We start from the raw sequence: 15,659 nt of genomic DNA, 5'->3' as shown, positions 1-15,659 counted from the left end.
TGGCCTCCGCTGCAATCAGACAGGGAGGACTCAGTGGCTTTAGCCTTGGCTCTGAGATGTGCCATTTGTAGCTGGGTGTTCCTGTGTTGTGGTTCCCTCCTGGTTTAGCAGGCAAGCTGAAAAAGGCATTGGGCTGGCTGGGCTGGTCCTTCTGGCCTGTCACAAATGGCTATTTTAAAAGGCTCCAGCAGGCTCACAGGCATGTGGCTGGGAGTTGCCAGCCTGCGCTTCAAGATACCACTCAGAGAAATGGACTTCTTGGTTCTGCTCTCGCAGCAGTTACTGGTTTAGCTTCCCTGGTGCACACAACCTGGCATGTCATCGGCCCAGCCCTTGGGTGGTGTGGTCAGGGGTTGGCGCCCCAGCAGCCTCTACAGTTCTTTTACCCTCTTAAAAACTAGTGCAGCTCTGCCAGAAGGCTGGATTGCCAGGGGAGCAACAGCAGATTCAATGCCCTGGACAGCAAACTGTGCTCTCCCATAAGATAGGTTCTATAAATACATAGGTTGACTTCCAGGAAGCAGCAAAACATTTTGGTGATGGCATCAGATGGGGCTGTGGGTTGTCTTGCCAAGGCACAGAGATGCAATTCTTTTAAGAGTTTATAATGTGGGAAGAGCAATGACGCTACAACATGTGGGATGCACAAAATCTTCCTCACAGAGAGATGATGGTACAAATGATTTTTTTTCATGAAAGATGATTTCTCTGAGGCCAGAAAAATAGTTTGTCTGTTCTGGAATAGAGGAATATTTTGTCTGGACTGGAAGAGCTTCTCTAGCCTGTCTTTTAGATGAAAGTTTCTAAATCTAAGGAGACATTCTAAATGTCTTTCAGAATGAAAGGAGTCATCATTTGTGTGGCCACATTTCCCCTGTTGCAGAGAAAACACTGTGTATATTGATGGTGCTATAGAAATAAATAGCGCTAGTTCAAATATCAGAAGCTTTTTCATAGAGCTGGAAGTAAATCAAATGTTTAAAACAGGAAACACTGTTTACTGCCAGCACACCTTAGGCAAATATGCACATCTACATTTTCCTCATAGTCTGATGTTCTTTTTATATTCCATCTAATTTGTTCCCCTCACTGTTTCCTTTGTTTTGTTCTCTGTGCTGCCTAACAAAGTTCACTAACTTCAGGTCTTCAGTTTGGGCTTTTTTTCCTCTAAGAAAGAGCAATCGGTTACCTGATTTTAGGGTTGCTATATTTTCCTTTTTTGCTTAATACCCTTATTAGGTGTAAGATGTTTCTCCAGATTTCTTCATCAGATGACACTTAATCATCAGATTGTTTTATAGAAGGGTACGTCAAACCTGCCAACCTTTTACTGTTTGTGTTCTTCAGACATTTGCTGATGGATGGTGGGTGAGTTATAACAGTGCTCCCCAGAGGAAGTTTGTACACTTTACATCTGTTTTAATAATTCCTGTTGCTTAGTATTCTGACCACGATCCTGCACTGTTCCTACTGTTGCCCAAGCGTTAGCCATTTCCTTCTTTTTGCTTCTTGGCATTTAATTGCTATGATCTTTTTTTTTTTTTTTTCTGATTTTAAACTTCACAATAATTTATCTTTGCAATTCAGGTACAGTATCTAGAGAACTGTTTTCAGTTATTTTGTTTTGTTAATGTTTTTTGTTTGTCTGTTTGTTCCCCCTTTTTTTTTTTTTTTTTGAGTAAGTCAGTAAACAGGATGTGTCTCTTTTTAAAACTCCAGTGTGACATAGGTCAAACTGGTAGCCAAACTACAGGTCTTCTCCCACACAGACAGAGCTATCCATGACTCTGCTCTAAAATGGATAAACTGTTTTCCAGAGATGATTGTGGCTATATTGGAAGCATCTGTATAATGGTTGATATTGGTATTTTAAATAGTCTTGTACAAATAAAGAGTAATTTTTGTACAGGTTGACATTCACAACCAGATGCAGAAATTAGCACTACAGAAAGGATGCCCCCGATGTGGCATTCTGTAATCCCTGATTACAGAATCATTCTAGTTTATATTTTATATTGACTCAAAAACTTCAATAGCATTATGGTAAATATGATCTTGCTGTAAAGATCAACATTTGCTTTTGCAGGTGTAGTACACATGGCCATCAACAGAATTCAGTACTTGGAGTTCCAGCACTGATTTGTGCCAAACACAATTACATCCTTCTTTTATATTACAAATCCTCATGAACAGCACAGAGTAAGGTGAAGAACCAACTACCTTCTCCTTCAGGAAGCCTAAAAGAAGTATTTGACTCTGGCTGCTTTCAGTCCACAGAAGCAATCTGGAAAAAAATTCACTGACATTGGTTTTTGGATTTCATCTTTGCATTGTATGGGCTGCAACAGACTGAGCCAAGTCCAGATTTCAGCTATTGCCTCAATTTGCTTCTCATATTAATGTGCTACTGAATGAACTACTTCCCAAATCCAGATGTTTGGATATATGATTAGTGTCTCTGTTGGCAGATGGGGAATTATTAAATGTGTAATTTTTTTTCCTGACACTCCATTCTCCAAACCTCATCCACATGCTATTAATGAACATTCATCTCAGGATTTTTTGGGTTTGCATTCACTTCAAACATGGGTTGATTATTACTAACATGTTTCAGAGGAATGGGGAGCTCTTGCATAATTTTTCTTCTAAAAACAGAGGACAGTAAAGTCCAGATTTTCCCCTCTTGCTCACTCACTTGCTCTTTTGTATTTTCTTTTTTTTTTCCATCAGGAGTTCACCACCCAGAATCAAGTCCACATTTTCAAAAGAGCTCAGATCCTTTAAGTCAAAGATAAAAGTACCCAGATATATTTGGATAAGCACAGCATATTCACTATTTAGCTTATTTGCAGAAGTAATCATTTCCTTAAGTGATAGCCAAGCACTTTTGAAAATCAAGCTTCAGTCAAGATATGGAAACCTTTCTTTACTTTCCAGCATAGTGCCTGTTGCCTGCAAAACTTCTCGCTCTGGCTAATAAATTTCAGTCTAGTATTCTTTTTACTTACACAGATGATGAGCATATCGTAAATGGAACACATCACAGCCATGAACATGGTGGTAGAGGGTTTTTTCTATCAGATCTTGGGGCTCATATCCAGTTAACTCAGTCACTCTAGAAAAGGAAGATTCCATAATAAGCAAAAGCTCTAGGAATATTCAGTTTCATTAACCTAACTTTTGGTTGTGCCAACAAATCAGGTACCTAAAAACTGTAGGACAAAATATTAGTTTTGGAAACAGAATCCTCATCTTTATAAGAACATAAACCCTCTCAACCCAGCCAAAGCAAGGTGCAGCTATTCCCTGGCCAGCCTTACACACAGACAGGAAAGAGTTCTTTTACTTATTTCAGCTTTGGGCTTTTGCCACCGCCATGCATGATCCTTTGCACAAAAATCCAGTTGAGGAGCCAGTCACGAAACAATAAAACTACTCTTGTGCACTGCTGACAAATTTTCATTTGCTTTTGCAAATGTACAAGCATAGCATGTATGTCAGTCCATAGAGGCTGTGATCATGGTCTATAAATAAATTCAGGCTAATGACTAACAGAAGAAGGAAGCAGGAATTTATTCCAGCTAAGAATGTGGAGAGACAAGGAGCTATGAAGATCACAAGCTAAGAAAAGGAAAGCTGAAGCTAGACTTGAGAAAAACTTCCTCACTTGAGAAGAAGTGGAAGAATAATGGAAGAATTTGAAACAGCAGCATCTCTGCAGATGTTAAAGAACAAGGCTGCACTGGCCGGAAATACACTGGGACACACCTAAAAGTCTCCTGGAGGTTGGCTTCCAGGTTAGACTCTCCTGGAAGGAATCCAGTTCACATGTCTAAGGCCTCCTAATGACACAAACTGCAGCACAGTGAGCAAGGATGGCCAGGACATTCACTTCAAAAGGATGCTGCAGGTCTGAACTAAAACACTGATGTAGATATACTCCGTATCAAAGAATAACACAGCAGCATCTACAGAAAGGAATGCAGGGGTCTCAAGCAACATGTGCCACTGAGGGCTGCAGATAATGTAAACTTTTTTTTTCTTTTTTTTTCCCATTTCCTGTTCTCTCTCTCTTTTTTTTTTTTTTTTAATAACTATTATGTATCTTATTTACTCTTGCTTTAGCACTAAGTAATCATGCGGACTTCAAGGAAATCAGAAAAACAACAACAACAGAAAAAAACAATGCCTTCATGGCCTGAGTTCTTACAAATACAGTACAAATACATCCATACCTCCCCTAGCTATACCTTCATCTGGGAAAGTCTTGCATGCCTTTGCCTCAGGGATGACAAACGCAGAGCGAGCATGTGTGCTCTCTTTCTGCAGCAGGCTATGTGAGCACATGGTTCTGTTTCTCCTCTGCAGTGTTCCCTGTCCTTCCTGGTTTACAGTTCTAGGGGCCCAATTTCTCACTTAAGAATTTAATCACCCATCAGCGTGATGAAATACTGGTATAAAGTCCTGTTCAGATTTCAATGCTCCTTCTGGATTTACTGCAATTAAAACAAAGCTGGCAGTTCATTCTGCTCACTTAATGGGTGAGTACAGAGTCAGTTAATCCAGAAAACAAACAAGCAAAAAGCTACAAACCCAAGCCAGGTGTGAACGTTTCTGGAAATGCAGCTTCACTTTAAAAGTTGGAATCTAGAAATAAACTTAGCTGCTTGATGTCCTTAACACAAAAGCAACCCCTCAGTAAGCCGCTGTAGGGAGCCTGGGCTCTGAGTGTTGTTATCTGTGACAACGCACACGGAGAAAGAAAGAGATTGCCCTAATGATCAGCTCTGCCCTCTAGAGTTCCCTAAAACCTTTGTAATCTATGTAGCAATGGAAAAATAGGCTGCACCACCTAAATCAGAAGCTGCAGATCATTTAGAGGGAAGCAACTGCCTCCTTTTTCCAGTTACCTTGACAAATGAACTCTTGCACGTTTTACATTGTATTGAGCATCTAGAAAGTCTTGCCTGTTTCTTCCTATGGCTGTAACGCTGTAATGCCTCTCTGCTCTGCGACTTGTACCTCTAAAGATCTACCAACTCTTTTTCTTGCATGGATACCAGAAGCAAGCCTGTAAACAGTTTTGTCTTATTCCTACTACACCCCTACTCGGGGCAAATATAACTTGGTTTGCTCAGCTGGGAAAGCAAATGGCTCTGGTAGCGCTTAATACCCCCAGCTATCCTGTGTGTGGATGACACGCATCTGCTCTTTGGTAAACACAGCTATGCAAGAGTACTGGTTATATCTGTGCTCCTGTCAACACCTCTGGTTATACTGTCTCCTTTGAAGACACTTATGTCTCCAGGCAGTTCCTCTTAGGCACATCATTTCCTTTTTTCCACATGCAAAGACATGTTGCTGAACCCCGTGTGCTTCTTTGTAGCTGTTACATTAAGTAAAGCATGCCATAAAAAAAAAAAAAAAGAGAGAGAGGAAAAAAAAGAAGAAAAAAAAAGAAAAAAAAAAAGGAAGGATTCCAGAAACAACTAGTTCTTTGTATTTTAGCAGCTGATGGTCCACTATCTCATTGACTTAGCATGGAAAAGAAGCATGTTCTTGCATGGCTGATCTGCCATGCAAAACTTCCCCAGTCTTGGATACAGTCTTTTTCACTGTTACACATAAATATCATTTCTGCTTCTCACAAATCCAGCATGTCAGGGAAATGAGAGAGTATGTGACATACTGCTCCACATGCAGGGATTTCTAAAGAACGATCATCTTGTCAATGATCAAATCTGTTATATTGTCTGGGAACTGGACTTTTCCCCTGAAGGTATCTTGAACTGAACTGTACAAAGAATCATTGAATACTAAAAGATAGCAAGTTTTCAAAAAGGGTTGAGTGAGTCATTTCACAATTCCTTCAATTCTGTTTTTGTGCTCTTCTCTTCCTAGCTGGTATGTGAGCCACATCTACCGAGGGTGGAGACGAGGTTCTCTTTCCTAAGCAGAAATATTTTCCCAAGTTTTCTTTAGGAAGGCGGTGTTTCCATGTAGCAGCCAATGGAATTCATTTTCCTTGCTTCCTTCCAACCCCAATTAGTAGGGTTGGTTTCATTGTTAAGGCATTAAAATGTTAAGGCATTAAAATGTTAAGGCATTAAAGTGTAAAATACTCTGTTTTCTTACTACTTTGCCAAAAGCTTTCTGGATGACCCTGAAAAGTAATTTGAGCTCAGTGTTTCAATTACAGATGATGGTGCATGCTTATTACTTCCACTAGGTTTGCATGTTAAAATTTATCTTCTTTAAGGTAAAAATGTTTTACTGCTCTTCTGCACATTAATCATAGCAACAAGGCTTTAGCTGAGTCTCTGAAAATGTAGTGAACTACTAGTTAAAGTATACAGGCTCATATGTTGGCATTCAAGACAAAGTATGGCCTATCCAGCTACCTGAAGAGCTTTGAAGATGCTCATAGTGTTTGTCTTCCAGATTTATTTTGTACTGCTTTCCTTTTTATAGGTATTTTGATTTGTTTGGAAACCACTGCAACTTATAACACTTGACTTTGAAAACATTTTATGCTAGAAATGAAATAGCTGCTTACCTGGAATCTAGGAATATTAATTTTAAGTCCAAACTTGCTCTGAACATAAACATGTTACTGTGAAGTTTGATCTCAGTGATTGCACTGGGAGGTAAAGATTGACCTACAGCCACCAGTCCAACGATTTGGTAACAGGAATCATACAAAGACATATCTAGCATATACTGCCGTATCTTCAAATAGCCACTGCAATGGATCACCTGGCATGAAAAGAAAACACACTCATTATCTGATGGCAATGGAAGAGGCTGCAAGTCAGCTGACCATCCAGTTTCAATGAAGTTATAAAGCAATACACCCTTGTAACACAATTACTGCATAGTCTTAGGGCTTCAGAAGTGTGGTTAATTTATAAATGGAGATTAAAACACAATAAATGCAGTTTTTGTGTTTACTGCTGCTAACATGATCAATCCAGTATTAAAGCATATGCTCTTTGGGACTAGCTACACTGCTTTCTAGTCAACACTTTAAACTTTCTTAGGTATAAATTTCTTCTAGATCCAGTCAGAATTCTTGTTTGCTAATCAAAAAGTCTGGAAGTTGCTTTTTTAAATGTCTCAGATTCTCACTCTCTCATGGGTACACATAAACATCTACTTTTTCATGACCCACTTTTTCTGGTGAAAAACACACACTTCAAAAATCCAGTTGAAGTTAATGTATTGCATTTATAAAGATTAAATACTGTATGTGTAAATGCACTGAAAATGAGTTTTAACTAAGTTCTTCAGTCAAGTTCATCTGGCATTCTTTTGGTGTGTGACCAAATCCAGGGTCTTGAGATCAGATTCCTGAATCACCATATACAATTCCCAGTCACAGGAGCGTTAGCTTCAGTGTTGGCCTGTAAAAATTCACAATGTCTGCTAAAGAGAGGGAAAAAAAATAATAACCTGGGGACTCTTCCAGAACATAAGATTTATTTAATGTAGTGCTGGTGTTTAGAAATTATTTGTGCTCCTGCCAATTTTCTGCTCCAAACAGCAGGCAAGACACTGCCTGGGCTTTGTGGAGAACCAGAAATACATTCTAGACATCCATTATTAATTTCCATATATGCTTGACTTTTAACTGGGTCCAATGTAAAGGAATTAATTTCCAGTGTATTTAGTACTACAAACAACCTACTAAACAGTCACCTATAAATAGGCTCCTCTGGTATGACCTTCCTTCCTCCCCTCCAATCATCAAGTTATTAGTATGCTCAGAAACTTATTTAAGATCTTCCAGCAGATCCTACTAATTCTCATAATATTTGATTCATGAGTTTTTCCTGCACTTTAGCTATTCACATGATATGCTCAATAGTATTAAGTTCTGACCCTAAGTACAAAGAGAATAATAAATTTAAGCCAACATCTTTCTAGAAGAATAAGTCCTTAACTGTTTCACTGTGTAAACTTGTGATAATGAACAAAAAGAGAAAGAAGGTGATTCCCCTAATTACCTGTCATAAATGGAAATAAATAAATAAATAAAACAGAGATGCCACCACTACAAGCTCTACTTTTTCACCTGATTTCACTTTCTGCTTTGGGACATATCCATTTTTGCTGGGAAGCAGCTGAGCAAACAAGGGCCCGTAATGAAGAACTATCAGTGTAACCAGGTAGATAACAGTGTAAATAGGCAGATATTTGTCTGAATCTTGAACACGTTCCTTAAACAAGTTCCGCTTCTCTTGCATTCTTTTCTTTTTGTTTTTGAATGACGCAGACAAAACAAATCCTCACCAGACTGTATGTGAAATACCCTTCTCTCCTGATGCTTAAGTGATAAAATTTTACAGTGCAGCTCAAAGAGCAGCAAGTACATACTGTAAAGCTGAGATGAGGAACTACCTGAACGGCAGATGTTTCTGTAGAATTTCAGTCTTTGCTGTGGCTTGCTGATTTCGTGTAGTAAATAGAAAATTACTGCAAGCAATAGGATTTGTAAACAAACTTGTTGGTTCAAACCCTGAGCTGATAACAATGATGATTTAGGGCAATGTTATGGTCTTATTAACGTTGAGGTAATTCTAGCCAGGCCAATGAGGTGACCTGTGCAACTCCATGGCTGCTCAAAGTATGGTAATACCAAGGCAGAGGGAGATGGGAACTTCCTGTGTCTGGATTCCTGCCCCACCTGCCTCCAGTCCCATAAGGGAATGAGACCTGTCTGTGCTCTCTATTTTCATCCTTGTGGGTGTGCTCCAGGCCCCAGTCTGAAAGATCAGGGGATCAGGATGTGGAAATGTGCCACAAAGCAAACTCTAACTCACTGTGGGAGAGTCTAGAGTTGCATTACTGAGAGAGTCTGCAATCAGCACTTTTGCATCTGTTCTAATACTTCCTGTCAAAGACTTTGCTTTCAGCCACACATATTTAAAAACAAACTAAGTGAACTTGTCTCTTGTTGAATACATGAAAATAAAAGCTCATATACATTACCTTGTAGCCACTGCATGTCAATCCTGCATTCCTCTTGGCTAGAACACACTTCATTCTCAGGAAAAAGGATCTCTCAATTTCGTATTCTGAAAGCATAAACCACACTGCTTATTTTTTACTGAACATTTCAAAACTGTCCATAGCATTGCCCCTGACGATTTAATAGAAGTGTTTATACCTTAGACGGCAATAGAAGTCAACCACTCTACATTTCCACTCAGTCTCCACCCTCAGGGTTTATTTTACCTTGATATTAGGATTCCCTGTGAAAGCTGGACAAGCCAGCAGGACTAGGTGTCAAATTTTCTGTTTTTAACTACCCTTCACAAGGCAACCACCTTGTTTCTGAACAGCCAGGTACCAGCCTGTATTGGTAAAGGGAAGGAAAAGTCTCCTTTGGCACAAAGGTAAGGCAAGGTGCTCTCCTAAGTAATAGCAGAATGGGAAACAAGAAAATGTATTGTTTTTGTAATAATTTGAGTTTCATGCCCAGGCTGGCATAATTCTGGCCTCCATATCCAATATTATTACCTGTTTCACTGACTTCCAAGCTATTCTTGTTAGACAGTTTTTAATGTCTTCAAGGGTAATCTCAAGGAAATTTTTGAAGGCAAATATTGCTCAGGTACACTTGTATTTTCTCCTAAGAATAAATTATTATTCTCTTTCACAGCTAGCTATTCCCTTTAACATTTCCTACATCATTAATGGTTCTGAGATTTTATTATTGAAAGTTGCAGCTCAGCAGAAAACAACTATATTAGGAAAAGAAAACTCGTAGCATTTCTACGAATAGGAAAATCAGGGAACCAGAGGGTTTTTCTGATTTGTTGTAATGTGTATTGCTTTCTAAATCCCCACAGGGTTTGATACAAAACCCCCTATAATCAGCTGGATTCTTGCTTTAATTTGACTTAGCTGTTGTGTTCCCAATTTTTGTGAATCCATCACCCAGTTAGCACCTCTTGGCCACACACCTGCAGTGGTTTGAGCCTCAGACCACTACCTGGAAACCAATAAACTCTCTGCATTAAGTTCCAAGTTTAAAGATCTGAAGATATAACCACAGAGAAATGACTTGGTCAGGAGGGAAGATAAATGCAACATGCAGTGCATGTCAACTAGTATCAACCTTCCTGAGTATTTGAATTTTCCATTTATCTTCCTAATGCAAATTAGATCCGTATGGGGAAAAACAGGCACTCTAAATGAACTGGCACATCTACTATAGAGTTTTAAATACAAATGTATACAATTTGGTGGGAGGAAGCCATACAGTACAGATTGCTGCTGCTGAAGCATGATCTCATGATTAAAGAATGGATCTGAGAGTTAGGAACATTGGTGCAATTCATTGCTTTGGTACAGATTTCTACAGATTTAGTGCTTGCTCTCTTTCTGCCACAGTCCCATACATGCTAAATAAAGGTAAAGTTCTCTCTTTGAGGGTGCCATGGGGGAAGAAAAGAAAAAAATCACAGTAACGAGGACAATAAAACGTCTTTGAGCATGGGCTGAGTTGCTAGCGTTCTTACATTCTTTTATAAAAAGAGACGATTAGTAAAATTGAAGCTTTTCAAATGTCCTGCCACAAGATTTAAAGGATCTCTTTCAGTATAAAACTCCCTCTGGACACCTTATTCTTTGGTCTTCTTTAGCTACGTCCTTCTTTTTTAAGTATTACAGCAGACTACTGGAGACTAGTGCAGACACTACTACAGAAACACCCAGGTAGCTCTGACTTCACTGTTCCACCAGGAATAGGGTTATGATTAAACTGTGGTCTTTGAGTGTCTATAAAACTATAGTAATACCCAGACTGTAAGACAATGTTTTTTTTTCCTTCACTGTTTAAAACTGGAGATCGGTTCATTATTTAGAAAGGGGTCATATCTCCTTGATTTCATGATGGTTAATGGTAAGCAAGAGGTCCCCTTGGAACACCAGTTCTCTTAACTAGCTACAGAATCTTAAGAAAACCAGAAGAGTGATTAAAACAACTCAAGGGCAAGGGTTTTGTGTGTTGTGGGAGAGCAGTGTAAGGAAGGATATGTGCCCTAATATGAAGTGGTGGGGTGACTGAAGTGTGATAGAATTTTACTTTAATGGCAGCTGTAAGTGATTTGTGATACCAAAGACTAATAACTGGTAACTTCATTGTATGTAATCAAGTGCAAAATGATACAACTCTAATTTAATAATGATGTATTTATTAATCATTGATCATTGAATTATTATTTTTTAGTTGTGTTGTTGAACCAACATACACTAGTCTCTTAAACCAGTTACATCTCATGTCTGCAATCTGAAGAGGGAAGAATTACCCATGAGGTAACCAGGGACTCATCTGGGAGCTTCCAGTTCAGAGGCTTGAGCTGGCTGACATGAAGATAACCAAGCAAAAGGAGAGATGGCTGGTGTCACCAAACAGAATCTGGACCCTGACCAACAATACAGCCTTTTTACCTGAACAGGCTAAAGGAGTGTACACATGATGATAAACAAGCCTCTTCCTGTGTATGAACTGTGACTGACTGTGCTTGTGTGGGAGCCCAGTGTTGCCATGAGAGTTGTCATTTTGGGTGGGAAAAAATAGAATGTGCTGAAAGGAGGAAAGGAGAACCTCACCATTCCTGGATGGTCTGGGCCATAACAACCCTAAGAGTTACTTTGTAATGACACGTGCCCCATAGCACAGGTGGATGCACAAGGCCACATTTTTATCCAGCCAGCTGGGATTGTTATGTGGCTAGTTAAGGCTAATGGTCACTTCAGGGTGCCCAGTGAATGATGTGCAGTTACTACGTGGCTTCTGGCACCTTGTTTGCAGCATTGTAACTGAAGAATGCAAAAGCTTTCAGAGCGATTCCTTGTGAGTCTGTGTAAAATCCACTATCAAACTTTGTGACTGATTAGCTGGCAAGAAAAAGTGGGATCAGGCCATTCATATTGTTTATGCTTATGCGAGTATTTTTTGTGTGTATGGGTTGCTTACAAAAGCACTGTTCTCCCATCCATGTTGATATGTTATTGGTCAGCTCTGTGTATGTGTGTGTCTGTGTGCACCTACTGGGAATAAAACCATCTCCAGATCTGATCAAGAGACTGTAAAATATAAAGGAGCAGTAAGACCAAACCCTCACATAAAGAACCTAAATGTGCAAGACTGTGAACAGTGTGAATTAGTGTTCATATAAACTGATATGTTTACCAGTGTGAATCCTCACTACCCTTAAAAGTAGCAGAAGGGGGCTAGCAAAGCAAAAAAGAACTAAAGTAAATTTGTAATTGTAAAGCAGATTGGGAAATAAAGAACCCTGGTATCCTGCTGGATACTAACACATCCATCAATATAATGCAAAACTTGAGTTGTCACATCCAGGCTGTACTTGATGCAATTAAGATGGTCTACTCTGACGAAGAGAATGTAGAAAGCAAATGAGGTACTTAAAGGTTTAGCAAGCAAAAAGGGAGAATCTGAATATTCATATAGAAGAAATCAGAGGAGCTGTGAGAAGAGTGATTGCTAATGCATGCTGCCCTGATGCAGAGGTTAATAACAAAACTGTGAAGAGAGAGTAGAAATGCAAGCAGAGTTACAAAACAGGAAAAAGCCTGTAACATAAATGGCCTGCACCTGCTGTAAAAGCAGAATGACTGGAGATGTCCAAGCAAAAGTCTCAAATTAGTAAAGCAAGAAGAACAGTAAATGTAGAGCACTTCAGGCGTGTGAACTGAGTATAACTGAATAATCTGATGAGTTAAATGGTTTTATCAATCACAATTAAGCTCTGAAAAAAAAGAAAAAAAATATAACAAAGCAATTAGACCTAATAATATGATTATTGATATCACCAGAGTTTTTATCATGTAAATATGTAAGCACAGAACATATAAATAACAGAAAGAATCCTAGGCTTTCAAGAAGGTAAAAGAGTCTTGAAGCACAGAGGAAATCAGTCAAGCACTATCAGTTCTTAAATAGTTCAAGGTTGAGAGAACTGTGGGCTAAGCATGTATATATGAAACTTCAAGGGAGAATAATGAATAGTGAAATGTCATTATTGAACTAGGTTATAAGTAATACTGAAGGAAAGTAGCCTACTAAAGTATTAGAGAATACTCATACTTGTCTAATAATTGAAGCTTAACCATTGTATTTAATTATTCCAAGATGTTAACTCCATAAATGCATCACTGTAAGTGATGTTAGCACCTTTCCTTTAAGTGTTGAAAAAAGTAAAAGTCTATGTATAAATGTAAAATCTGCCAATTTAAACTGAAATATAAAGCTTTATTTTATTTATTTATTTATTTATTTATCTAAACAGAGAAAAGACTAAACCCTGGTTGCTGGCATCATCTAATGAAGAACAGCAAAAAAGCTACTACTGAGTAGACCAGAAAGTCTTACTGAGATGTTCCAGCTGAGTTAACACAAAACAAACCATTTGTAACAATGTTTTGTTATTTTTTTCTTCCATATAAAGTAGAGAAGAAAATGTAATCCGTTCAAACCCTATGGATATTGATAACTACGTGTTGCTCAGCTTTGTTTGTATGTTTGCTTTTTATTAAGGGAGATAGAGAAATAAAACCACATCCAGCATGAAGATGTTTTCATCTCCAAACAAAAGAAATCCTTTCTCTCTGTGTGAGGATGTACATAATATTATTAGTAGTGATAATGATTAAAAGAACACTGTTATGTATGTGTTACACATTACAACACTGTAATGTGTGTGTTTGTATGGATGTAACTTGACATGTTTACACAATAGCATTTTGAGAGCTGCAAGAAACAAAGGAGAATTCATTAAGCTTAGCAATGTTCCCCGTGGTAAGCTGTACTTTACAACTGCAGATCAGAGAAGTCCTCCAAGTTTCAACATAGAGAATGAGTGTGAATATGTGTGCATCTGTGTGCAAGGGAATGGGAGTGGGGAGGTATTTGGATGGTTTTTGTTTGTTTGTTTGTTTGTTTTTTCCAGAATACTACGGTGTTTTGCTTCTCCTATGCAAGTAGTTTATGAATATATTTAGGAAACAGCCAGCTTAGGTTTCAAAGAAGTGAGCAGTCACCACACAGAGATGTGAAATTTTGTTTCAATGCATGATAAATTTCACTGTTGTTGGATCTCTTAGAGCTATTTCTTTCAAATACCTATTATTCCAGCAAGTCCAACGCATATGATGAAATTTAAGTTTAATTGCACCTTCTCTAGCATTTGCCCTAGCTGTCTATAATTCTGACAAACAGCTGTGTATCTCTGTGAAAGGTTTTAATGCAGCTTTCCTTTATGGATGTAAGTATCGCAGCATGGCACTGCTTTTCCCATCTTCACCTTTGCTTTCCATGTCAGTATCAATTTTTCTCCATTTACGTGAATGTGACTTGTTTCCCTCTTCTAAACAATTTTAAAGTAATTGGAAAATTGATACTTCTTTTCATGAGTTGAATAATTTTCAAAGCTTGTGTGTTCTTCTGTTCAAGCTTTTTTCAGAAGGTGAGTTAAGAAAAAGTCTCAACAGCTGGTATAGCTAAAAAGAAAACTCTTCCCCCACTTCTAAATTGCGAAGTATCTTGAAATGCTCTGATGATAGCTTCCTGAAAAGAAGACCAACTGTCTTAATACAGCTTTTAACATTTCCCAGAACTTATTGATGTTGTGTTTATCTACTACAGGAATTACAGATGAAAAGCAGAGCTTTAGGGTTCTTTCTAAATATTTACCCTCTCATTTTTGGCATACTACTCTTCTTGATCCAGTCATGGAATGTGATCTCAGGTCAGTTTTCTATTCCAGCCATTTCCAATACTTGTTATAACTTGGATTTATTCATGGTAGTAAATTTCTGATTTTGTTTGCTCTGTATCAATGTTTACTTTCATTTGAAAGTGATTGTCCTCTCCCCATTGCTCCACAAACTCTTACTGAAATCTATTTAAGAGTGATCTGTAAGTCTCTCAGTTTTTATCCTGGAATTCTAATTTTACACTTTCCCCAACTGGGTGATTGGTAATACATGGAAATAAAAACTGATGCAAGTAGAACACTGGTTTTGATCAACATGATTATATACTTCGAGCAGATTTCTCTGTCTTTTCTGATTCTCTTTTTTGGAAAAGTGTAATTGAGGTTACTGAGATCCTGGCTTTTTCAGTAAGGCTACTATCGATATTTTAGTAGGCACTAAATTTGAGGTATCATTTATAACGAGTTTTCCAGGGGGATACACTGCAAGGTAGAATCCTTATCCATGTCCCAGATGGTCATTTCAAATATATCATTGTTTATTTTTCAGACAAACTCCATGTTTCCCTTATCAAATTCAGAGAAGTTTTTCTATTCCACTAATATACTACTATACGACTTGGTCATCTTACAGAAGCTCCCTTTCTGAAGCACCGCTACAATTTAATTGATTAAAATAATTATAAATAATTCAGAGAGTAAATGGCTTAATTCAAATCCCACCCCAGATTTAGCTGTTTGTTAACATCCACACAGAGCAACCTGTAAAGGAGGTTGCAGAGAAACATTGTTGTCTCTGGCCATACTGATGATATATTTCTGACAGCTCTTAACATAATGTCTACGAAGTATGACATGTCAGTTATGCCTTTTCTTTTCCTTGCCTAGTATATCAAACAATACATTTTGACT

General features: G+C 38.2%; 1 protein-coding gene across 1 annotated transcript in view; it reads right to left on the bottom strand.

Moving 5' to 3' along the window:
• SIM2 (SIM bHLH transcription factor 2) overlaps positions 1–15,659 on the bottom strand; it is a 55,923-nt gene that overhangs the window by 14,615 nt on the left and 25,649 nt on the right. The window contains exons 6-8 of the mRNA XM_035545977.2: positions 8,992–9,077; positions 6,557–6,756; positions 3,009–3,115 (exon numbers count right to left, since the gene is read on the bottom strand). Coding sequence (XP_035401870.1) covers positions 3,009–3,115; positions 6,557–6,756; positions 8,992–9,077 — 393 coding nt within the window. The remainder of the gene's footprint in view (positions 1–3,008; positions 3,116–6,556; positions 6,757–8,991; positions 9,078–15,659) is intronic.

This window comes from Cygnus atratus, chromosome 1 (assembly GCF_013377495.2).
Source record: "Cygnus atratus isolate AKBS03 ecotype Queensland, Australia chromosome 1, CAtr_DNAZoo_HiC_assembly, whole genome shotgun sequence".
Lineage (NCBI taxonomy): Eukaryota > Metazoa > Chordata > Aves > Anseriformes > Anatidae > Cygnus > Cygnus atratus.
Note: the sequence above shows the minus strand (reverse complement) of the source record. Positions and strands in the feature narration are given on the sequence as shown.